The 25,000-nt window shown below is 45.1% G+C and overlaps 2 protein-coding genes across 6 annotated transcripts in view; both read right to left on the bottom strand.

Annotated features, from left to right (window-relative positions):
* LOC137634165 (anoctamin-5-like) overlaps positions 1 to 19,115 on the bottom strand; it is a 68,415-nt gene extending 49,300 nt beyond the window's left edge. Inside the window, exon 1 of the mRNA XM_068366423.1 lies at positions 18,857 to 19,115. Coding sequence (XP_068222524.1) covers positions 18,857 to 19,039 — 183 coding nt within the window. The 5' untranslated portion in view covers positions 19,040 to 19,115. The remainder of the gene's footprint in view (positions 1 to 18,856) is intronic.
* Positions 1 to 25,000, bottom strand: part of LOC137634164 (anoctamin-5-like) — a 500,953-nt gene that overhangs the window by 129,647 nt on the left and 346,306 nt on the right. The window lies entirely within an intron of this gene.

Genomic DNA, 25,000 nt, shown 5'->3' with positions numbered 1-25,000 from the left:
GCCAAGATCAATCACAGGCCAAAGAGTGGGCCAAGATCAATCACAGGCCAAAGAGTGGGCCAAGATCAATCACAGGCCAAAGAGTGGGCCAAGATCAATCACAGGCCAAAGAGTGGGCCAAGATCAATCACAGGCCAAAGAGTGGGCCAAGATCAATCACAGGCCAAAGAGTGGGCCAAGATCAATCACAGGCCAAAGAGTGGGCCAAGATCAATCACAGGCCAAAGAGTGGGCCAAGATCAATCACAGGCCAAAGAGTGGACCAAGATCAATCACAGGCCAAAGAGTGGGCCAAGATCAATCACAGACCAAAGAGGGGTCGAGATCAATCACAGGCTGAAAAGTGGGCCGGGGTCAATCTCAGTCTCAAGACTGGGCTGGGATCAATCACAGGTCCAAGAGTGGGTCGAGATCAATCACAGGCCAAAGATTGGGCCACGATTAATCACAGGCCAAAGATTGGGCCACGATTAATCACAGGCCAAAGATTGGGCCACGATTAATCACAGGCCAAAGATTGGGCCACGATTAATCACAGGCCCAAGAGTGGGCCGAGATCAATCACAGGTACTAAAGTGGGCCGAGATCAATCACAGGTACTAAAGTGGGCCGAGATCAATCACATGCATAGAGCAGGCCGAGATCAATCACGGTCACACGAGTGGGCCGCGATCAATCACAAACATAAGAGTAGGCTAAGATCAATCACGGTCACAAGAGTGGGCCGAGATCAATCACAGGCACGAATGAGCCAAGATCAATCACAGGCATAAGAGTAGGCCAAGATCAATCACTGTCACAAGAATGGGCCGAGATCAATCACAGCCATGAGTGGGCCGAGATCAATCACAGGCATGAGTGGGCCGAGATCAATCACAGGCATGAGTGGGCCGAGATCAATCACAGGCATGAGTGGGCCGAGATCAATCACAGGCATGAGTGGGCCGAGATCAATCACAGGCATGTGGGCTGAGATCAATCACAGGCATGAGTGGGCCAAGATCAATCACAGGCACAAGTGGGTCGAGATAAATCACAGGCCCAAGAGTGGGGCGTGATCCATCACAGTCCACAGACCAAGGAGTGGGCCGAGATCAATCACAGGCCAAAGAGTGGGCCAAGATCAATCACAGGCCAAAGAGTGAGCCGAGATCAATCATAGGCCTAAGAGTGGGCGGAGATCAATCCCAGGCCAAATAGTGGGCCAAAATCAATCATAGGCACAAGAGTTGACAAAGATCAATCACATGCAAAAGAAAGTGCTGAGAGCAATCACAGGCCAAAGAATGGGCCGAGAGCAATCACAGGCCAAAGAGTGGGCCGAGAACAATCACAGGCCAAAAAGCGGGCCTAGATCAATCACAAGCCAAAGAGTGGGCAAAGATCAATCACAGGCCAAAGAGTGGGCAAAGATCAATCACAGGCCAAAGAGTGGGCAAAGATCAATCACAGGCCAAAGAGTGGGCAAAGATCAATCACAGGCCAAAGAGTGGGCAAAGATCAATCACAGGCCAAAGAGTGGACCGAGATCAATCAAGCCAAAGAGTGGGCCGAGATCAATCACAGGCCAAAGAGTGGGCCAGGATCAAACAGACCCAAGAGTGGGCTGAGATCAATCACAGGCCCAAGAGTGGGCTGAGATCAATCACAGGCCCAAGACTGGGCCGAGACCAATCACTGGTCCAATAGTGGGCCGGGATCAGTCACAAGCCCAAGGGTAGGCCAAGATCAATCACAGGCCCAAGGGTAGGCCAAGATCAATCACAGGCCCAAGAGTGGGCCAAGATCACTCACATAATCACAGGCACAAGAGTGGGGCTAGATATATCACAGACCAATGAGTGGGCCGAGATCAATCATAGGTGAAAGAGAGGGCTAAGATCAATTACAGGCCAAAGAGTGTGCCGAGATAAATCATAGGCCCAAGAGTGGGCCAAGATCAATCACAGGCCCAAGAGTGGGCCAAGATCAATCACAGGCCCAAGAGTGGGCCAAGATCAATCACAGGCCCAAGAGTGGGCCAAGATCAATCACAGGCCCAAGAGTGGGTCGAGATCAATCACAGGCCAAAGAGTGGGCGGAGATCAATCACAGGCCAAAGAGTGGGCGGAGATCAATCACAGGCCAAAGAGTGGGCGGAGATCAATCACAGGCCAAAGAGTGGGCGGAGATCAATCACAGGCCAAAGAGTGGGCTGTATTCTGTGATCTAGATTTTTAGGTTACTTCAGGATCTTCAGGTTCATTATGAGGTCTATATACATCTAGATACCTAGGTAACTCTTCTGCCCTTGGAAGCCTAACATTCATACCATAGTAGCTGAATTATTTTCCTTATATGCTCTATGGGCTTCTGTCACTTTATCAAAGATAATCAAGTTTTCAAAGAATTTATAATCATTGCCAAGTCTATTCCTGATTTCTTTTATTGATCCAAATTTTGAAAACTCATTGTGAATGTCATAAAAACTCCAGTCCAAAGGCACTGGCTTAACTAACACGATTACTGTTTTTATAAGTTCCTTATATGGTTCCATAGTAACAATGGAGCTCTTAGAATTATTCATAGCCAAAATCAGAGAGAAAGCAGATTTGTTGTCAATGGGTTTTGGTGGGGTCGCCATAATGACGAGAAGACTTATTGCATCTGGATATTCCCCCACCCACCAAGGAGCCACACTTAAAGGACGGGGTCATCCCTCAAATTAGGGCCGCCCTAGGGGCAATATCCAGAGATACACCCCGCCCTCAGCACCTGAGGCGTCATGACGGCCGTCAACATCAGACCCAGCACTGAGGGAAAGGTTTGACATAAAACTTTCCCCTCGCTCAGGTACATCGGGTATTAGAGTTCTTTAGAGATGGCATGCCGTCCATCCCACCAGCGCCAAATCCAAAGAGGCAGCCAAACCATAATCAAACACAAGGCAAAGTCACCAACAACTTCATGCCCAAGAGTTGGAGATGGGAGAAAAAATTAAATAAACAAAGGAAAAGAGAAAGTGCTGATTAACTTAGTTGGATCAACAGCTTGGCACCTAGGACCAGTGGGAAAGCAATTCCCACCGAACATCGGAGCCCAGCTGCTGATCCCTAAGCCCCCCATCCTCGTCAAGGCTTCAGCATCTGGGGGAACGAGGAGGAGAGAGACTTGACGGCAACACTTTCGTAACACTACGTAACATAACCTTAACTTTAAATTTAACTTAAATGAAATTAGCTTACTGTACACACACTTAAAAATAAAATGTTAATCTTACGTTACACTACACTTAATTCTACATTTTGTTTTCATTTTCATTTTTTTACTTTTCTTCTTCTTCCAGCTTGGCTCTTTTTGCCTCGCTTTCACCTGCACTTTTTGATGGACTTTTTAAAAGGAACCTATCTAGGGATGTTTGCTTTTGTCTCCCCTTCAAAGTGTTGCAAAAATGACGCACGCAAGTGTCGTCACAATAGGCTAACGCACGACCACTCACCAACTTGCCTCTTTTCCATAAAATTAGAAAACTCCTGCCACTTCACTATCCTGTCTTTGATTTCTGTCGTAGAAAGGTGGCCCTCGTCTCCCACCTCCTCCTCGCTACTGAGCTCCTGCAACACCTCCGAATGTTGCATCTCCTGGAGCTCGATCAATTCCTGTGTCGTGAGCTCTTCCTGATGCTCCTCGATAACGTCGTTCACGTCTGCCTCGTCTACCTCTAGCCCCATGGACTTTCCAAGAGACATGATTTCATCCATTACAACAGGTTCGGGGTCATCAGGGTCTGTCGTATCGAACCCTTCAAAGTCCCTCTCAGCGACGATAGCTGGCCACAATTTCTTCAACGCTGAATCAAGAGTTCATCTTGTGACACCCTGCCATGCATTGTCAATAATTTTCAAGCAATGTACGATGTTGAAATGGTCCTTCAAAAATTCCCGAAGGGTGAGATTGGGGTTGTCTGTGACATCGAAGCATTTAATATAAATGCTTCGTGTACAGTTTCTTGAAGTTAGAAATAACTTTTTGGTCCATGGGCTGGAGGAGTGACCTGGTGTTGGGCGGGAGGTAAAGGACCTTGATGAACCTGAATTCATTAAGAATGTCCTCTTCAAGACCAGGAGGGTGACCAGGGGCATTGTCGAGGACCAGGAGACATTTCAATGGCAGGTTTTTCTCTGCCAAATATTTTTTGACTGCCGGACCAAAGCACAGATTAACCCATTCTGTGAAGAAATGCCGGGCAACCCAAGCCTTAGCATTAGCGCGCCACATCACTTGCAGTTTTACTTTCAAGATCCTTTGGCTCTTGAAAACACGTGGGTTTTCAGAGTGGTACACCAGCAGTGGCCTGACCTTACAGTCACCGCTGGCATTGGCACACAAGGCTAGAGTTAACCGCTCCTTCATGGGTTTATGGCCCGGTAGTCTCGTCTCTTCTCTGCCGTGATGAAAGTCCTTCTGGGCATTTTCTTCCAAAAAAGACCAGTTTCATCGCAGTTGAAGACTTGTTGGGGAAGGAAGCCATGTCAGGCGATAACCGAGGCAAAGGTTGTGACGAAGTCCGCCGCGGCTTTCGCATCGGAACTTGCTGCTTCCCCATGCCTAACAACCGAGTGTATCCTAGTCCGTTTCTTGAAATTATCCAGCCAGCCACGACTGGCTTTGAAGGTTTCCGCGGACATCGAAGTCTCCCCTTTCTCAGCTTCCCTTTCAAATCATCATAGATTCTACTGGCCTTCTTACATATGATCGTCTCGGTCACGCTCTCCCGCCAACTGTTTCTCCTTTATCCCAATTAAAAGAAGCCTCTACATCTCGTCTTGAATATCACTACGCAGCTTGGAAAGGATGGTTACCCCTTTAGAAGGCTAGGTGCTCTTTATAGCATCCTTCTGCTTGAGGATGGTACATATAGTCTATGTACTCCTCTCATATTGGCGCGCCAGCTCAGTCACTCTTACGCCACTCTCATGTTTTGCGATTATTTCATGCTTCATCTCCATTGTCATCATATGCTTTTTCTTTTCACTACCGTTGTTTGCACTCGCTTGCTTTGGACCCATTGTTTATTTAATTAATTATGAATGATTCACACAAAAAATACGTAAGAAAACAAAACGATGCTCTGAGATAACTTTACATGACAGAGATCCGACGGGAAAGACCGAGCGATCCTGTCCTCGTGAGCAGCCTCTCGCACACACAGCCACCTGGCAGCCGTATAGGGACTACTGTACCTCGTATCTCAAATTTTTCCTTGTATCTCAGGATAAAAATTTGCTCGGAGCTCTCCTTGTATCTCAATTTTCTCCTGTGTTGGGACGCTCGTATCTCAAGGTATTACTGTACCACCTCGCCAGGGTATAGGGACGCAACATTATTAGCTTAATACTAGGTACACAAGGGAACATAGTTTACCTGCAGTGGTTTAGGTCAGCTTGTGCAGAGAACCCAGGATGCTGCTTTCCCCAAGAGAGGGGAAGCTGAAGAAAAGAATAAGAGCCAGTCAAACCTTTCATTCATGCAGACTAAGACTGGGTAACAGTGCCCTCAACCTTCTACTACTTGTCCAATAAGGAGCTTGTGGTATTATAGCAGCTGTTGTGCAGCCACCACAGGGCCAACAGAGAATGTAACGAGCCTCCTGTGGGTCACGTCTTGCAGGTAGTGGGCTGTGAATGTATTCCGACGTTTCCACACCCCAGCCTGTAGAACCTGCGTCACAGACGTTTCTCTTGAATACCAGAGACATAGCTACGCCCCTGACATCGTGAAAGAGGAGGGTCCGGATTCAGGGCATGGTCTATGACCTTGAGAATTCAAGCAGCGATGATGTTTTTAATGACCCTCCTCTTGTTCCTCCCTGTGCTGACGAAATGTGCATGCACATAGGGGACGGGCTGCGGTTATTCTCTTGAGGTACACCCTCAAACTCCTCACTGGGCAGAGTAAGACATGATCAAGGTCATCAGTTACAGAGCGGAGACTCGAAATCCGGAAGGAATTGAATCTGGGATATGCCACACCCGGATCCTGAGTCTTGGCTACAAACTCAGAGCGAAGCTGAACGTTACCTCTTCCCATCCCCTTGAATGAGCGATGTTGTACGAGACCATGAAGTTCACAGACTTTCTTGGCCAAAGCTAGTGGGAACACCATCTTCTAAGTCGGGTGGCGATCTGTTGCCTGGCGAAATGGTTTATAGGGAGGTCTCTTTAGAGACCTAAGAACTCAACCACATTCCTTCCTGACTTCCGCTGGTGGTGGAGCACTCCCTATGCGAGGAAAATTTTCCTCCGAAGGTGGAAGTGAGGAAATTCGAACCTCTTAAGACTCCCTCATCAGAGGTGAGGCAGGAGAGCGTCCGAAGGGCAAGTCAGGAGAGACAGGCCTCAATGGCCAAACAGGAATCAGTTTCACCCAAGGGGATGTTACCGCGTCTGAGACTCCTCTTTTTCTCTTCAAGAGCGAAGCAGCCAAGGTTATTTGTCAGAGATCTGTTGGAGCCGCCGGATGTTGTGAGGTCTTCGAAGAGCCGGATGATATAGCAAGCCTGAAGCCTTGTACAACTGCTGTGACCATGGCACTGAGCCAAGGCTGTCTACTGACAGTAGCACTGTCAGAGAGATCTCCTGAAGAGAAAGGGATCCATGGGTCACTGTGAGGAGTCTCGACCGATGGTTGATGCGGTGGGTCCGCCTTCGAAGATGGAATCTTCGGAATCTTGAACCCTTCTGTGGAGCCTCTTCCTCCTTTTCCCGGTGGGCGCGCTGTAACACGCAAGCAAATTCTGCGCAGGCAAGTGCTGTGCATGAGTGTGCTGGTGAGCTGGAGAACGCTGGTGCGCACGCGGGCGCAGGCGAGCTGGAGAGCGCCGAGTTGGAGAACACTGATACAAAGGAGAGTGCTGGAGCACAGGTGAGTGTTTGGGAGCTGAAGACCGCTTGCGAGCTGGAGAGCCCTGATAAGTAGGGGAGCCCTGACAAGAATGAGATCGTTGGTGTCTTGGTGAGCACTGGTGTCTTGGTGAGCGCTGGTAAGCTCACGTGCGGTGGCCATCGACAATAAGCTGGCGAGCGCTGATGAGCCAGCAAATGCTGGCGTTTTGAACGCAAGAACGAGCTGGAGAGCACCGGCGATCGGGAGATAGCTGGGGCATTGGAGAGCGCTGAAGCGCAGGAGAGCGTTGATGGGCTGGAAAGCGTTGGCGTGCTGGAGAGCGCTGACGAGATGTTGGCGAGTGCTGGCGCCAAGCCGAAGGTCTGGATCGCTGTGAAGGAAGGGGTGTTCTCAAGACCAAGGGATGTTTTGCAACATCACGAGACAGGAATGGTGAAGGCAGGTTAGGAGCAGGGATGTGCCCTTTGGAAGGACAAATATCCTCCGTGAGGGATCGTGAGCGACCCTCAGAAGAATCCAAGACTGAAGTCCGAGGACTAGCGGCAGCGTCTTCAGGAGAAGGTCCAGGAACGTGCGAATATCGAGGGCCAGACGACGACGGAAGAAGGAGGCTCCTTTCGGGTGAAGGCTGCGAAGACGAGGCTAAAGAGCTGCCTTTTCACCAATGGCGAAGGGAGACCTCTAAGGCGAAGCGGAGGGCGAGCTCTGTGAGATCGCTGACGTCCTCTGGGGGCCGGTTGATCAGCAAGCTGACCTCTACAAGCAGCAGTCCTCCGTAAAGAAGTCTATGAGTGAACTCCTCCTCCGTGGAGAAACACTCACAGGAGAGACAGGCGAAAGACTTTGCTTCCCCCTCGAAGGATCATCAGGAACGGGGGAAGCGCAGTTGGCAGCAACAGCTGAAGAGTCTGAAGACGCCTCAGACACCAGTACGTCAACATACGACAGAGGATCCACCTCCGATGTCGACGAAGGCTGCACCACAGATGATGAGCTACAGCAAAGAGTCCTTGGAGGGCGAACCCGGATGCCCCAAGGATGACCACACCTGTACAAAAGGAGAAAGACACATGGCCTCACCCGGGGGGAGAGTTGGGGCTGCTTCGCTGGGGAAGCGACACCATCTCTCCAGAACCAGGGTTGACCAACAATTAAAGGGCCTACGTTACTACTCTTTGGTCTCTCGGAAGAGACCGATTGGAAGTATTAGCCCTGGGTATTTTCCCTTTCCTAGAAATTTTCTATGTTGAAATATCACGCTTTGACTTCTTTTTCCGCCGGCTCCCAAACCTTTCACGCTGGGAGGCAGACAACTCCCAACACTCGCTACACTTGTTATCCCTATCCTTTCACACCGTTGACCTCTGCAGGCAGGACAAAGGGTGAGACGATCGGTGTCCACGGCCGACATGAAGGTACTGCAGGGCCGGCCCTAAAGTTCAGGGCAGGTTTGCCTCGTCGGCAGAAGTCAACACACACACAAACTAATAAAGAGAAAGCACAAACAAAAAGAAATTAATGGCAGTCCAAAATAACTTGGTGAGGATGAAGAACGGCAATGACCGTTCACCATCCGAGCCAAAAGCAAAGTCGGTTAACTCACAGGTGTGTGAACAGAAGCGGTATCAAGCCATCCCCCTAACCCCGCTAATTTGTGGAATGGGTATTTAACCCTCGTTAAAATTTTAATGGCTCGTCCTTTCAGCTTCGCCAAAAGTAATAACACCTAATAAATAGCGGAGGTTTGTATTCCAGTTACGGAAGAAATATAAGAAAGTAAAAGCTCATCTCCAAATAAATCAGACCTCATTAAGATATCAAAGTTCAAACCAGGGTGGGATATTTATTTCTTCTTTTATATCTCATTAATATGAAAACAAAAACTTACTAAAATGTATTGAAACAATTACCTAAATATTTACCAATGTATATCATTAATCACATGGAATTTTCATTATCTCCAATGAAACTTGAACGAGGTAACACGATGGGGTTCCCACCCTTATTCTATTCTTTAGTAATACATATTGGATAAGAAAATCACACTACAATTTGTTTTTATAAAGAATTGTGGAAATGGGGATAATACTGGAACCTAATTGGTTCGGTTCATTTGTTGTATTCTTATCCAATAAAATACAATTTTGGAATTCAAGAAATTTCAGAAATCCAGTTTCAGTTGACAGGAACAAAAACCCAGTTTCTATCGAAAGCGAAGATGTTTTCAGTGTGGACGTCCAATGTGTAATCTTGTTGACCAGCTGTTTTAGTAAATTTAATGGTACATTTAATGATTCGAAGTCCTGGGTTATTTTTTTGCAGCAACCAGTATCAAGTAATGACTATGTTCCGTTCCATTTATCAGTAAGTTACTAAAACTTTAAAATTTAGTGCTTCCTAATGTGAAGTATCTGAAGAGGGTTTTGCACTAAAGGTGAAGGTGAATCCCCCTCTGCAACTTATTCTAAATCAGGTATGGTTAATAAGCCTAGCTCAAGTGCATAGGTAGTTTGAATGGTACCCAAGTGATATGACAGTGTACATCAGGTTAGATAATGGGGTGGTGTCAGAGGGAGTTATACCCTAGGTTAGGTTAGGGGGGGTATGATGAAACTACACTACATTCCTCTATTTTACTCATTGTGTTCCTCCACCCAAAAATCTTATTTAACCATTATAGTCCCAAATTCCTATTCCTTTGCTACGGCATCTTGTATCATTGAAGCAACTTGGTTGTGATAAGATCAGATTCTTACAACACACTTTAATGTAAAGACATTTAATACTAACATCCAGAAGCCATGCCTTGTGTAAATTGTAAATCTACCACAGTAAGGATGCAACTTAGCTTGTAATTCTGTAAAATTTGACTAAGAGATTATGAGCTTATTTAAGAATGGCCTGTTGGAAAAGTTAGGACTAGGATGTAGGCTACTGCTATTATAGATTATTCAGATTAGTTTTCTTCCCAACCCACCAAGAACTGGTTTTTCGCGGTGGTTTGTCTTATTGATTGGATATAGAGTGCATTTGTAGTAGTTTGGGTAGTCTAAATACGATTTATTAGCTAGGGTAGGAAGTTATTTTTTTTTCTTTTTGTAGCTTTAACCAACTTCCTACACACGTTCCGAGAGTTAGCTAAAAAACGGATTTTGAGCGAAGCGAAAAATCTATTTTTGGGTGAGATAGCCATGGCGTCCTGATGGAAGGTTCCTTTTTGGTAGCTTCCTTGGGTAAATAACTACTAAGATATTCCCAGAGAATTTAACCACAGGTTATCACAGAATTCTAACTTCTGGAGCGAGTATCCTAAAGGTTTCCCTTTTAAGACATCGTATATCAACAGGGGACGCATGTATTAACGCGCCACATAGCTATCTACACCCCGAACAGAGTTAATGCTTCGGTGTGTAAGGGCTGAGAATAGCTGGGAGCCGTTCCATAGCTAATCTCATCCGTGGCTACTTCTGGTACTCGAGACGTAAACAAACGGGCGCCATTGCTTAAATGACGTCATCCTGAAGCCAGTTGCTTGCCGATCACCATGATACAGCAGAGCAGGGTGGGACCTAAAAACTGGACGAAGTAGCAGGGAGGGTCCATCAGGACGCCATGGCTATCTCACCCAAAAATAGATTTTTCGCTTCGCTCAAAATCCGTTTTTTGGGCTCAAGCCATGGCGTCCTGATGGAAGAATACCAGAGAATCAATGTATCGTGGTAGATTTTCCCCTATTAGTAAGTGCCAAAGGCTTTAACAAAATAGCATAGTAATCTTAGTAAAGAACCGTAGGGAAGAATCTTCCAGCCCCCCTTGGCAGTGAAGTTCCCACGGGCCATGCCGACGTCAAAGTGGTATCGAAGGGCTATTCACCCTGATAGAAGAACTTGGAGATGAAGCTGAATGTTTGGCATTCGTATAGGAACATTCTGAAAAGTAGACCAGTGGTGGTTGGACACTGTGTGCTGAGAAGGTTGGTTTCATCTCCGGGGTATGAAGAGTAAGTATTCGTATTGGAACATTACATAATCAGAGTGAATATAAATTAAGAGTTAGTATCTTAATTTCTCCATGAACCATAAGGAAAAGGGGATAATAAAACTATGACAGGCATGTATTTCATAGTAAGTAGGAGCTGATTGAGACGTACAGGTAATAAAATAGAAATTTTATTTCACAAATGCAGAAATTAAATGAATTGCAGCAATAAGTAAGTTCATTTACAGTAATTATAATGTACATAGTAATAAAGACTTGCTCTTGAATCTGAAAGGGAATTTCAAATTTATTAGTAGGCACTCGTTCTCGAGGAACGTCAGTCTTTGATTAAAACACATCATGCTCAGGGCATGCGGCACTTGTGTGACAACTATGACATTTCACCTGGGATAAGAACAGTTATAAAAGCACTAAGTGTTTTCGACATCACTATGTATCACTCGAGGGTCAACATAGGCACCCGAAGAGTTAGAGTCCCAAGTAACTCACTGTTCTATGCAGAGTTAGGTGCAGGTTTCATAACACTACCTGCGGCTACCACAAAATGTTTGACTTCGTGCACTTGTTTCGCATAATGTTTAAAGAAAACGCGCGAGGACTTCCAGCCTGTGAAGCTTTTAAGGCTTTCAAAGTCCATACTCTGAAAGAAATTCAGAGATGATGCAACTTTCCTAGGATCATGACCGACGGGTGTACTGTCAGGATCCGCTCTGCGAATGAAGTAGGTGATTTTCGCTCTTAATTGTTTCAGTGACAGGTCGCTGCCCGATGTTTCTTCTTTGAAGAGTTGGCATCCACCAAAGTTCGAAGTTCTACGAAGATAGACCTTGAGGCTCTCTACTGGGCATAAAGAGACATCTTCCTTCATGGGGCATATTCTCCAGGGGCCCCATCTTTTGGTGGGTAATTCATTTTTGGCGAGAAACGTCGGATCAGGGGAGAGGGTAATGTCTCCTGTATCAGTAAACAGGATGTGACCCTCTTCTCTTGATAATGCCACTATTTCGCTGACTCGGGCTCCCGAAGCAAGAGCAAAGAGAAATATAACTTTCTGAGTCAGATCCTTGAGAGGGCATGAATCATTATCCAAGTTCGAGGCGAAATGGAGCACCTTGTCTAGTGACCAGGAGATCGGTTTCAGTGGGGGTGCTGGGCGTAGACGAGCACATGCTTTCGGTAGTTTATTGAAGATGTCGCTGGACAGATCAATTTGGAAGGCATACAGAATTGGTCTGGTCAAGGCCGATTTGCAGGTTGAAATCGTATTGGCTGCTAATCCTTGTCCATGAAGGTGAATGAAGAAGGACATGCAGAAATCAATTGTGATTTCTTTAGGATTTTTTGTCTTGACGAAAGAGATCCATTTTCTCCAGGATGATTCGTATTGCCGTCTTGTGGATTCGGTCTTGTATTCCTCGAGGAAGTCTAGACTTTTCTTCGAGATCCCAAACCTCTTCTTGGCGGCTAGGGAGAGAAAATCATGAGATGAAGGTCCTTGATTTTCGATGATGAAGCGAAGACAGTCGACTTCTGTACTTGTTGGGAGAGAACTGGGCCCGGGAGAGGGATCAGCTTGGGCTGCAGCTCCAGGACCAGGGGGTACCAGTTGCTCCGGGGCCACTTGGGAGCCACTAGGGCCGCTGTCCCTTTGAAGGTTCTCAGTTTGGAGAGGACTTTCAGCAGAAGATTGGTGGGAGGGAACAGGTAAATCTTGGACCATCTGTTCCAGTCCAGTGACATGGCATCCACTGCTTCTGCCTTGGGGTCCTCGTACGGGGCCACATACCGAGGAAGTTGATTGTTGTCGCTCGTTGCGAAGAGATCTATCTGAAGTTCTGGGACTTGGTGAGAGATGAAGGAGAATGATCTTGCGTCTAGAGACCATTCCGACTCTATCGGGTTTGTTCGAGATAGAGCATCCGCTGTCACGTTGCGGAATCCTTGTAGGTGAACTGCAGACAGGTGCCACTTCTTCTTCTCTGCCAGACGGAAGATTGGGAGAAGCACCTGATTTATCTGGGGCGATCTTGAGCCATGGCGATTGAGACATCGAACTACCACCGATTTGTCTAGGGTTAGACGAATGTGGATCGAGGGAGGCGGGGATAGTTTCTTCAGAGTTAGAAGGACCGCCATGGCCTCCAAGATGTTGATGTGGAACGTCTTGAATAGGGGAGACCAGGTGCCTTGAGCCTGTTTTTGGTGGGAGTGACCTCCCCAACCCTCCAGCGAAGCGTCCGTGTGGATGTTGAGTGATGGAGGTGGGTGTTGAAGAGGAATGGACCTTTTCAGGGCCTTTGCTTCCGACCACGGCTTGAGGAGAAGTCGAAGTCTGTTTGGGAGCCGTCTCTTGAGGTCTCTTCGAGCGATGGATGCAGAACGTCTCCAGACTCCCGCGGCATCCTTTAGCTGTGCACGAAGCACTGGGTTTGTTACTGAGGCGAACTGTAGAGAGCCTAGAACTCGTTCCTGCTGGCGTCTTGAAATCCGTTTGGATTTTAGTAGTCGCTTGACAGACCCTGCTATTTCCTTCCTTTTCTTCTGGGGGATGGAAAGGCGGTGTGACTGAAGGTTCCATTGGATTCCTAACCACTGGAACTTCTGAGCTGGAGAGAGGCGAGATTTCTTCTCGTTTATCTTGAATCCCAGGTGTTCTAGGTACTGGGTGACTTTGTTGCAGGATTTTACACAATCCTCGGGCGATGGAGCCCAAACTAGCCAGTCGTCGAGGTAGGCCATCACCTGGACGTTTCGGAGGCGGAGCTGTTGTACTATGGCGTCCGCCAGCTTTGTGAAGATCCGAGGGGCCACATTGAGGCCGAAACAGTCGTCCTTGGAACCTGGTGGACTTTACCTTCCTTATCACCTTCTTGTTCAAGAGATCTAGGACATATTCTTCCAGAAGGGGGGTTGATTGTTGGAAGAACTGCTGGAATGTTGGGGGTGGTTGAGTCCAACTCCAGCCTAGACCCTTCTTGACGATGCTGTGCGCCCAGGGATCGAAGGTCCAACGATCCTGGAATTGGCGGAGTCTTCCTCCCACCGGAAGCACTTCATTGCTTCTGGTGTCCCGAGGGCTTGCTGCCTCGGCCGCTAGCTCCCTTTCCTCCTCTGCCTCTGGAGGGACGGCGAGATGCGTCTCTGCCTGCACCTCTGTTTGAGCCTCTACCTTTGGGACGAAAGGTAGTCGTCTGTTGCTCGAAAGCAGGGGTGAAGACCGGTGACTGTGACAACACCGGTTGGGTGACCAGTTGAAAGGTCTGTTGTGGCTGAGCTGCCACTTGGGAGGTAGCGGGTCCCGGAAACTGACGTCTTGGTTGACGTTGCTGGGGTTTCTGTTTTGAGGCTTTCCTCTTAGGTTGAGGTCCGTCGTCCTGAGAGGGTTTTCTCTTCTTTGACATGCCCCATTTGTGGAGAAGGTTCCTATTCTCCGTGGCGGCTTTGTCAGTGATCTCCTTCACAAGGTCAGAAGGAAAGAGGTGTTTGCCCCAGATGTTGGAGGAAATCAGCCTCCGGGGTTCGTGTTTCACAGTGGCACCTGCGAACACGAATTCACGACAGGCTCTCCGAGCCTTCATGAAGTGGTACAAGTCCTTCATCAGGGTTGCCATATGGGATTTGGCAAGTACCATGTAGTGGTCTGGTACTCTGGTGTCACAGGCCATAACTTCAAGTTGGACTTGGTGGGACATGGATGCTGCGAGCCTCTCCTTCGTATCTTGTTCCCGACGAAGGAGGTGATCGTTGAGCTTCGGGAGGTCTTCATTAAACTGACGTCCGGCGACGTCAGGATCTAGCTTTCCCACGACGAAAGTATGCTGGATGTCCTTCCAGTGTCGAGCGTCAGGGGGAGTAACTATGGAGAAGGGTCTGCACTCCTCCAGTGCAGGGCAGGCTTTCCCCTCTTCCACAGCTTTAAGGCACGCAGCGAAGGCCTTTTCCATGAATGGAAGTACCGCATCTTCAGGTGCGACGTAGGTAGGGTGCTTCTTGCTCAGGGCCGGAAGCTTAGAGCAGGTAAAACCCCTACTCTTGAACGTGTTGGCTAGCATAGCCTGGGCCTTCGCGAGATCGGACACTATCTCTTCTTTCGGTTCGGTCTCTTCTTTAGAGGCAGGTTCAGAGCGAAGTCGGACGTAACAGTCCGGGTAGGCCTCAAAATTGGGGAAGAATTCCACATCTTCCCGGGGGACCGAGCCGATCTTGTCGCTGACAAAGATTCTGCCGGTCGCTATCACCATATGCTCAGCATACCTCCATGGGTTGGCATGAGAGCAAGCGGGGAGATCCTTAACCGAGATCATCTTCGGTTCTTTGGATCCTATCATGGACCTGATGAACTCCTGATTCTCCTTTAACTTGTCGTCCATGACGGCTTTAATCAACCGGAGCATTTCCTGAGTGGAAGATGAGGGTTCCGGGGTCGTGGAGGTAGACGGGAGAGACACTTCCGTCGGTGTAGGAGTAGGGGCGGAGATGGAAGGAGGAGCGACCTCTTGCTCCGACTCGGCGTATTCCACCTGGTCTTCTTCATCTTCGGCTCCTTGAGCCATGAGGGTCTTCTCTGTACCCTCCGAGACATCCGACATGTGTTCGTCATCATCGGAATCTAGGCGGCAATCGTGCATGGACTGGGCCATGACTACATCAGGTTCCACCGTAATTTGGACAGTGGGGATCAAATCCTTGGGCACCACAGAATCAGGGGAGGCCTTTGGGAACAGCAGTGACCTCAATTCTTCAGTGGCCAGGTACGGTCCGGTGGCATTCTTCTGGAAGCCACGCACCCATTTGCGTAGCTTCTCTCGAGCAATGTCCCTGATCTCCGCTGAGGGAGAGTTATGGAAGCCATCAGCTATGTGAGCCTGGCAGACCGTACAGTTCAGCGGGTCCCAGAATTTCAAATCCCCTTTCTTGTTAGCACAAGGGGCGTGAGTCCTGCAAGCCGTATGCCCGTAGAAGTGCGGGCGTTTCACAGCGCAGAAGTCGAAGTCACACTTCATCTGCTCCTCCTGTGGAAGAAAGAGAAAATGAGTATGGGGGGAGTCATAAGAATGGCTCTTAATCTAAGTTAATATTAATCATTAATTTTTAACTTAATGAAGGGTGTGATGCATAGAGATTGAAGTAGTAAAGAAAACATACTCCATGCATCTCGCCCGGCTGGCTACCGCAAGCTTTATCCTTGGATACTCCGAGATGGCCGAAGGCACAGGATAGTATTCCTTAGAAGTCCATAGGGCAATGGAATTCCATGGAAAATGCCGAGGATAAGTTTGGGACCGAGGCCACTCAGTCCCAAATTAGGGGGCTAACAGGTCCCTTAGGGTAACTGCTTCCGGCAACCAGCCGCGCTAAGATACACGCAGCATGCTGGAATTTTGAAGAGTGCAAAGAGACAGCATGATTACTAATAGAACAGTACCAAGGCACTGATCTAAGAGCGTAAACAGGCCATCTGTTTGCAGTGTAGGGCTATCAGTATTCATATGATAGCTAGTAGAAGGGGGTGCAAGTAGTCTTGACGCCTCCGGGGGGTTCCGGCAGACCTCCGGCACGCCGGAGGCCGCTCCAGCAGTTTCTGGCATTAGAACAGACAATATGTAAGTCAAGAGTAATACCAGGGTGGCGGCCGCCGGCACAACGGCGGCACGCCGGCAGGGGAGCGGCGGCTCCGGTAGTCGGAGGATGCCGGATTGGTGACAGGGACAAGGATGGTTATAGCGGAACCAGGTTGCCGGCAGTGGATGCCGGCACTCCGGTGGCCGACCGGCAGGCGGACGGCGAAGCTAGGAGGAAGGAGGAGAGCCATCGGCAGGAGCCGGCGGCGGTCGGCAGTCCCCCGGCACGCGGGGGGCTGGCGGCATGAGGGTAAGGGGAGAGTCACCAAGGTGGGAGGCGGGTATCGCCGACAGTGGGGGCGGCAAGGGACCGGCACCCGGATAGTGAGAGAGACAGGGGGAGGGATGTAAGAAGTCCAGTCATGGACTCCCAGACATCCCCCCCTGAGAGGGTGTACCCATGATAGAGGCTGGCTCTATCACCCAGAAGCAGGGGTCTCAGAGGACCGGGAGCTAGGGTAGCCCAAGGGAGGGCTAGGGGACACCCAAAGAGGGGGAGACCTCTACATGCAGAACACATCCAGTGGCTAACCCCATAGGACACTATGAAGGGTATATGTACCAGAGCGGACTGCACATAGAAGCTCCAGGTAGCCCTATCACTCCACCCTAAGGAGGAGTTGTAGGACAGGGGACAGATGGGTATAGACTAACCTAAGTGTAGGCTAGGCTATACAAGAGATAGGTGGGGAGGGGAGAAGAGAAGAGTCTTCCATGGAAGGGGTTCTGTACCAGAGCGGCCACTAGGGAAAGGGAGGACACTCCCTAACCTAAGATAAGGCAGCCTGGCTGAAACGGTGCATGGGTACAGTTTCAGCAGGGGACAGAAAAACCTTCCAAAACCTAACCTAGAGCAGGGCTAAAAGCCCTGAACTAGGAAAGATAGAAGACATATCGCTATCGCAGGACAGTCATAGACTAGTCCTAGCCATAGAGGAAGGGCTAGCCGTTCCTCACTCTCGGACGCAACCCAAAGGGGGGTTCATTCCCTTAGGGAGGACTGAGAGGCGATAATATACTCCGATAGGCGCTTGATCCCTTTACTTAGTAAGGGAATCAAGGCTAAACAGAGGGAATGCCAAGGGCAGGGGGATGAAGGAAGCATATAGGGGTCCTACAAGTAGGTTAGGTTAGGAAGGGACACTAACTAACCTATCCCCTATATGGTCCCTGAAGGCGATAAACACTTGCATCACAGTCGAAAGTATTGTAAAATAATGCCACTATCTTCATAACTTAGCCTAGGATCACTAATAAAATCATGCATGAACACTGATATAGGCGCTCTGCCCTGGGGGCTATAGTAGCCGACTGGTATGAGGTCAATCGATGACCGATAAAAAGCGTCAAAACACGATATAAAAGTTCCTAGCTATGAAGACTAAATAAACTAATGTTATCGATAAGTAAATGAGGCCGGAAGCGTTGTTGTGGCTAACTAAATAAGGCATGCATAACAACAACGACGCCATAAAATGGCGGGTCCGGTAGAGGCACAGCTCTGCCACAAAACAACAATTATCTCGGAAAGTAATATTTACTTTACGGTCAGAGCTTAACTAAACAATACTGGAACCTTGTACTCAACTTTCCAGAAGAAGGCGAGGCCGAAGGTAGCGACATAACGTAGATGCAAAGCGATAAGCAAGGCACAGGGAAAATCCGTCTAAGTAGGGCGAGCTACTGAACAAAGGATGGAGACGGTCGTGATGTCATTTAAGCAATGGCGCCCGTTTGTTTACGTCTCGAGTACCAGAAGTAGCCACGGATGAGATTAGCTATGGAACGGCTCCCAGCTATTCTCAGCCCTTACACACCGAAGCATTAACTCTGTTCGGGGTGTAGATAGCTATGTGGCGCGTTAATACATGCGTCCCCTGTAGATATACGATGTCTTAAAAGGGAAACCTTTAGGATACTCGCTCCAGAAGTTAGAATTCTGTGATAACCTGTGGTTAAATTCTCTGGGAATATCTTAGTAGTTATTTACCCAAGGAAGCTACCAAAAAGGAACCTTCCATCAGGACGCCATGGCTTGAGCCCAAAAACACATATTTGCACAGAATGACTTCCCAGAGCAAAAATGGTCTAAGCATTTCATAACACAGATAATACCTTTAAACAATATGAAGGATGGGTTTGGTGGAAAATTGATTCATATCACTATTACCACCCAAAATATCAAACTATAAACTGAAGGTAGGCCTAATACAAATAAATTTGAGAAATATACCTAGAATTTAAAAGTAATATACTAAGATCCGTTACTTTGCAATCCATACTTTTCACATGATCATCATAAATCCGTTAGCAATTGTCCAGTAGAAAAAAAAAAAAAACTAGTTACTTACGGTCTTATCTTCGGTTTCCAGCTCTAATCCTTCTTCCTTGAGGTTTTGTTCATACACACGACGTCTTTCGACTTTTTCGGGATCATCCTCTTCTTTGTAGGCCAAAACAAAGTCTATTCTTCTTTTGTTGTCCCGGAAGAACAAAGTTTCCACAGTCTTCCTCACCTGGTAATAGGGGATCATATTAAAAACTTGACAAAACAACGAGCCGACACGAGAAAAGAGACCGGACGAGTATAGATCCGAACAGCAAATGGTAACTAGATTTCGACAAACAAGAAGTTAACCTCCAAGGCTCCAACAGCCTTCATTATTTTAACAGTTGCATGATTTTTGTTTTACAGTGACGATCTCTCTCTCTCTCTCTCTCTCTCTCTCTCTCTCTCTCTCTCTCTCTCTCTCTCTCTCTCTCTCTCTCTCTCTCTCTCTCATATATATATATATATATATATATATATATATATATATATATATATATATATATATGTATATATATATATATATATATATATATATATATATATATATATATATATATATATATATATATATATATATATATGATAGATTGATACCTAAGTAAACGTCCCTTTTAACACTGCGATAACAATATAGTAAAATGGATAAGAAGAGGCATTTGGGCACATTGCCAGGATGACAGACAACCAATGAACATCAAGAACAACCTTCTGGACACCCCGAGGATACACAAGAAACCAAGGAAGACAAAAAACCCGCTGGCGAGATGACTTAGACCAACATGAGCAACAGTGGCACAGAATAGCTTGCGATAGAAGTCTGTGGAGAAACCTGGGGAAGGCCTACATCCAACAAAGGACTTTTGAAGGCTGAAATGATGATGATGATGATGATTTAAAATATGGAGTAGTCTACACACGCGCATATATATATATATATATATATATATATATATATATATATATATATATATATATATATATATGTGTGTGTGTGTGTGTGTGTGTGTGTGTGTGTGTGTGTGTGTGTGTGTGTGAAAAATGAACAGAACATAAAACCAAAAACCAATATATTTTTAGACACTATTCGTATTAAGCGCAAATCGAGACCAAAACAAACAAAAATGACACTTGGAAAATCGTATTGGAACCACAAGATCAAACGGACAAATATCTAATATTGCTATCAAGACAAAATCAATGATCACAAAATGTACAAATTTGTGTAATTACATAATGTCCACATTTGTTTAATTGTCCAATGGACCTAAAACTTTACAACACTGGACAATCGAAGATTGCCTTTCAATCTACAAAAGAATACTAGGAAATTTAATCTTCCGTCTAGTGATGTGGGTATAGTGTTTTATAGAATGCACTGGGAAGAAACTACAATCAGACCTTTTTGTAAATATCCCTATATTAATTTACCTTCAACACACCAATTTATAAATGGACTTTAAAATTTCATTAATTGTATGTCTTACTAATTACACGAGCGGCGCATTGTGCGAACGTGCTTATTGAGATTAGTTTTTTTTTTCTTTTTTTTGTGGTATGAAATCACTTATTGTAGCTGGGAAACAGGGAACATATGCGTGTCCCATATGTAAATCTGGAAAATGAAGATAGACTGGATAGAATGAGATTTTCGTCACAAAATGAGTCGGGATAACATTAGCAATGATAATATACAGCGAATGGAATATTTATGCCCTGAATCCATAAATGAAGTGTAGTTAACAAAGGAGGAACGATCGCTGAACAATGATGCTACAAAAAATTTTCGCACACGAAGCGGTCTCCGCACCGCAGGTATAGCGAACGAAAATCGCAGATATTGCGGTCGCCGCTCGCAGATGATATCAGAAAAAGATTTGCTGATTTTAAATGAGTGTAGAGCAGTGGTTCCCAACCTGGGGGGAAATATGAAGCTTCCAGGGGGGGGGGGGAAATAACTACACTACCTACTAACTAAAACAAGCGGAAAATGTACTTATAGTACGTGCGGCAATTTGTTGTTAGCCATTCAATTGTGATACGATCATATCAGTTCTCACTGACATGATATTCAAGGGGAGAATTAGAGTATCATGCCCATTTCTGAGGCAGGCGAGTGGGCATGAGGGCCGGGCGGGGTATGCAGGGGGAAAATCTGGATGGATGAGCTGGGTGCAGGGAGGAAATTACAGAAAAAAGGTTGGGAACCACTGGTGTAGAGGGAGCTTTGAGTTGGCAATATTCTAACATATGAATGTGAGAAATCATATGAATTACTGTAATGAATGTCTTTATAACTAGACTTATGAATTAATTATAGGCTACAACTTTCTAAACATCTGTGCAGAAACTAATTTGCCACAATTGGTAATATATAAGAAGAATGCTAGTAAATTCAAAAGTGAATAGGCTACACTTAGCAAATTCATTCTTTTCTTTATCATCCAGACTCTTTCAATCCTCCCTTAATCCACAACAAACTTCTTTCCAAGCCGATGTAACAAAACTCTAACATTTGTAATCTTCTGGACTTTTGTCCCATGTAACTAGATTCATTTTACTGCTGGGCCTACTACTTGTCGACGAACGTCATCATCCCCTCCTACCCTTATTGACGCAAAGGGCCTCGGTTAGATTTCACCAAGCGGAAAAAGATCGTGTGGTGTGGAGACTCGTATTGAACATAATATATCACCGTCAGCTAAGCAGATCCCCGCAAAGCTAGTGGGGCACCGGGCATGCAGGGAGGTGCCGCTGCGGTGAAAAATCCGCTCCGCTCAAGTGTGAAAGGATTCATTCATATAATCTATCACTCGACTGACAAAAGTGGATCCGCACCGCTTGTGGGAGCGAATTGAAAACACATAATATGATAGTGGCTTACGGTTAGAGTCAGCGGGGACTTACCAAATTGGACTGAGATCGTTGACATAAAATCAGATAATTTCTTGATGAAATTTGAGTTACTGGATAAACCTAGAATTGATTATCTCTCGACAAAGTCTGAATTATTAGATGAAGCTGCAATGAAGATGTTTCTTCCTACCCTAAAGAATGAAACTTACGCAGAAAAAGTTAAGGAATGAAGTCAAAATCACTGAGAAGAGAAATGAGGTTGCCAGACTTTAAAATATTGCAATTGTTGATATGAGGTCTACCTCAAATGGAAACGTTGTTGTAAACTTTGCTGATGCAAGCAGTAGAGATGATGCATCGATTATAATACATAGCGGTGGTTCAAGGTGCCGTTTCGAACAATATTGGGAAGCTGAAAGCAAAAGGTATGATTTGCAATGTTTATAGTGAAGAGAACGATGTGGTAAATGCATTAGTTAAAAGAAATCGGTTATTGCGGTTAATCCCTAATGTAAAAGAGAGGATAAGTATGACATTTCAGACACCTGGTGCAGGTAGGACTGTCCATATAATTCTGAAATTGTGATGGAGGAATTCGAAAAGCTATTCATGTTAATGAGGATAAAATTACTGTATGTTACAACGGAGAATGTATGCATCTATTGTCTGAGATATGGTCACAATGAAAAGGTCAAGTTCAAGGAGATAGCAAAGTCTTCTGAAATTGTGCTGGTTTAAAGGTCGCTCATGAATGGCAGAGGCAAGGGACAGTGACATTGCCCTAGCAATCAGGACAATGCCCTAGAGACTGACCATATACTATATGATCAGCGCCCAAGCCTCCTCTCCACCCAAGCTAGAACCAGGGAGGGCCAGGCAGTGGCTGCTGATGACTCAGCAGATAGACCTATAGGCTCCCCCAAAGCTCCCAAACTTAGCTCACAAGGATGGTAAGGTTGCAGACACTAGTGGCACTAACGAGTCTGAGCGGGACTCGAACCTCCAACTGGCGAACACCAGGCAGAGACGTTACCAATCAGGCCATGGAGATCATGAAACGAAAGTTTATTCTTCGGATTTCATCAATTACATAAACTGTTCAAGATAGAAACACATTGGCATTACTCAAAAGGGGAATTCGATATACTGAACACGTTCGATGTGGTATTAAGATGAGTGGCATCAAATACTGATCGTGGATACAAATGTTAAAAGTTTCACAACGTCAAAAACATACCACTGATCAATTTACAAATGAGAAGTTGTGATATTATTTTTCGTGGGTATGAAAACAAAGAACTAACTGCTTGTTTTGTGGCCACAGACTTTTTATTCGAAACTATTCATGGTGATGTTTTTCTTTCGATAATTCAAAATAAAGTATTACTCAGTGGATATCATAAATACGTGCTTGTGTATTTAAGAGAGGGTTCCCGCAGGCCACCGAGATTATTCTCTTGACTTGGGACTAAACTGACCTAAATCAATATTTTGCTTAAAGGCCACGCAGATTCCTACACAAAATTAATTGTTTTCTGAATTATGAAGAGCTAGAAAAGGTCGTGCAAAACAGTTTAGTTGTTTAGGCTAGCAAAGATATATACTAGAAATAAATCTATTTTTCCAAAACATCCGTAGACATCTGTTTCAAATGTAATCATCAAATTTACGCCCTGTATTATTATTATTATTATTATTATTATTATTATTATTATTATTATTATTACTTGCTAAGCTACAACCCTAGTTGGAAAAGCAGGATGCTATAAGCCCAGGGGCCCCAACAGGGAAAACAGCCTAGTGAGGAAAGGAAACAAGGAAAAATAAAATGTTTTAAGAGTAATAACATTAAAAAAATATTTCTCATATAAACTATAAAAAACTTTAACAAAACAATAGGGAGAGAAATTATATAGAATAGTGTGCCAGAGCGTACCCTCAAGTACGTACGGATTTAGTGTTTGTAACTGATTCCTATCTAATGGCACTTCAATACTTCAGTTACCTGTCAATGACCCACAACATAATGCTTTGCTTTATTTACAATCGATACAAGTTTATTATCAATTAGTTTCAAAGTCGATTCAGATACTTGTGATTATCTTCATAATACAGATAAGCTATCTCAACAAAAGAGCCATGCGAAACACTGGGGTGGGTAGAATACCCTTGAATTACCTTTTGTTAAAGACAGCTTTATCTTTACTTAGGTAAGAAGGCGTGACCGAATTAATTACACCACCAATTCAAGCAATAATAATAATAATATAGAGTAGAGGTCCCCTTTTTTGTTTTGTTTCTTGTTGATGTCGGCTACCCCCCAAAATTGGGGGAAGTGCCTTGGTATATGGATGGATGGAATAATAATAATAACAATAATAATAAAAATGATAATAATAATAATGACAATGATAATAATAATAACAATGATAATAATAATAATAATAATAATAATAATAATAATAATTTTTCAATAATAATAATAATAATAATAATAACAATAATAATAATAATAATTTTTCTACTTCCATAGAACCATTAAGGTACTGTAATCGCTGTTACTTTTAACTCTATCAACATTTCATCCATGACATCTTTTCGTGAATTGCATCGCATTATCTACAATGAGGGATGGCACAGCTATGATGGGCGAAAAAAAAAAGAAAAAAAAAAAGCTTTTGAAGGCATGTTTATGAATCCAAGATATGGTCGTCTTTCCTCCTTACTTTACTAATTAATGTTTTTTCCCCCATTTTTTATGTACTTCAACACACCAATGATAATTTCTTTAACCTGGCGATGATTGATTGATTTGATTGATTGATTTGAGGTTTTCTGGCATTCTGATATTCGCATATCTGTTTTGACGCTGTTACTGTTTTTAGAATGATATATTGTTAATTTATTCTCTTCATTATTTATTTCCTTATTTCCCTTCCTCACTGGGCTATTTTTTCCTGTTGGAGCCCTTGGGCTTATAGCATCTTGCTTTTCCAACTAGGGTTGTAGCTTGGCTAGTAATAATAATAATAATAATAATAATAACAATAATAATAATAATGATAATAATAATAATAATAATAATAAGGGTAGCCTGGCGATGAAGATGACAACCTGACTTGCTTTCATGTTTTCGATATGAAAGTGATCACCTTAATGAAATGTAAGACGACGCAATGTTTGCCCCTGGAGATCATATTATATGACCTAGATAGAGTATTTTACAGATCTGAAAAAGCGAACACCCATTTTCCAAATACAATACTTATAAACATTATATGTAACGTTGCGGATAACTACATAACCTTGT

This window comes from Palaemon carinicauda, chromosome 44, assembly GCF_036898095.1.
Source record: "Palaemon carinicauda isolate YSFRI2023 chromosome 44, ASM3689809v2, whole genome shotgun sequence".
In the NCBI taxonomy this organism is placed as follows: Eukaryota; Metazoa; Arthropoda; class Malacostraca; order Decapoda; family Palaemonidae; genus Palaemon; species Palaemon carinicauda.
This window is presented reverse-complemented; position numbering and strand designations above follow the sequence as displayed.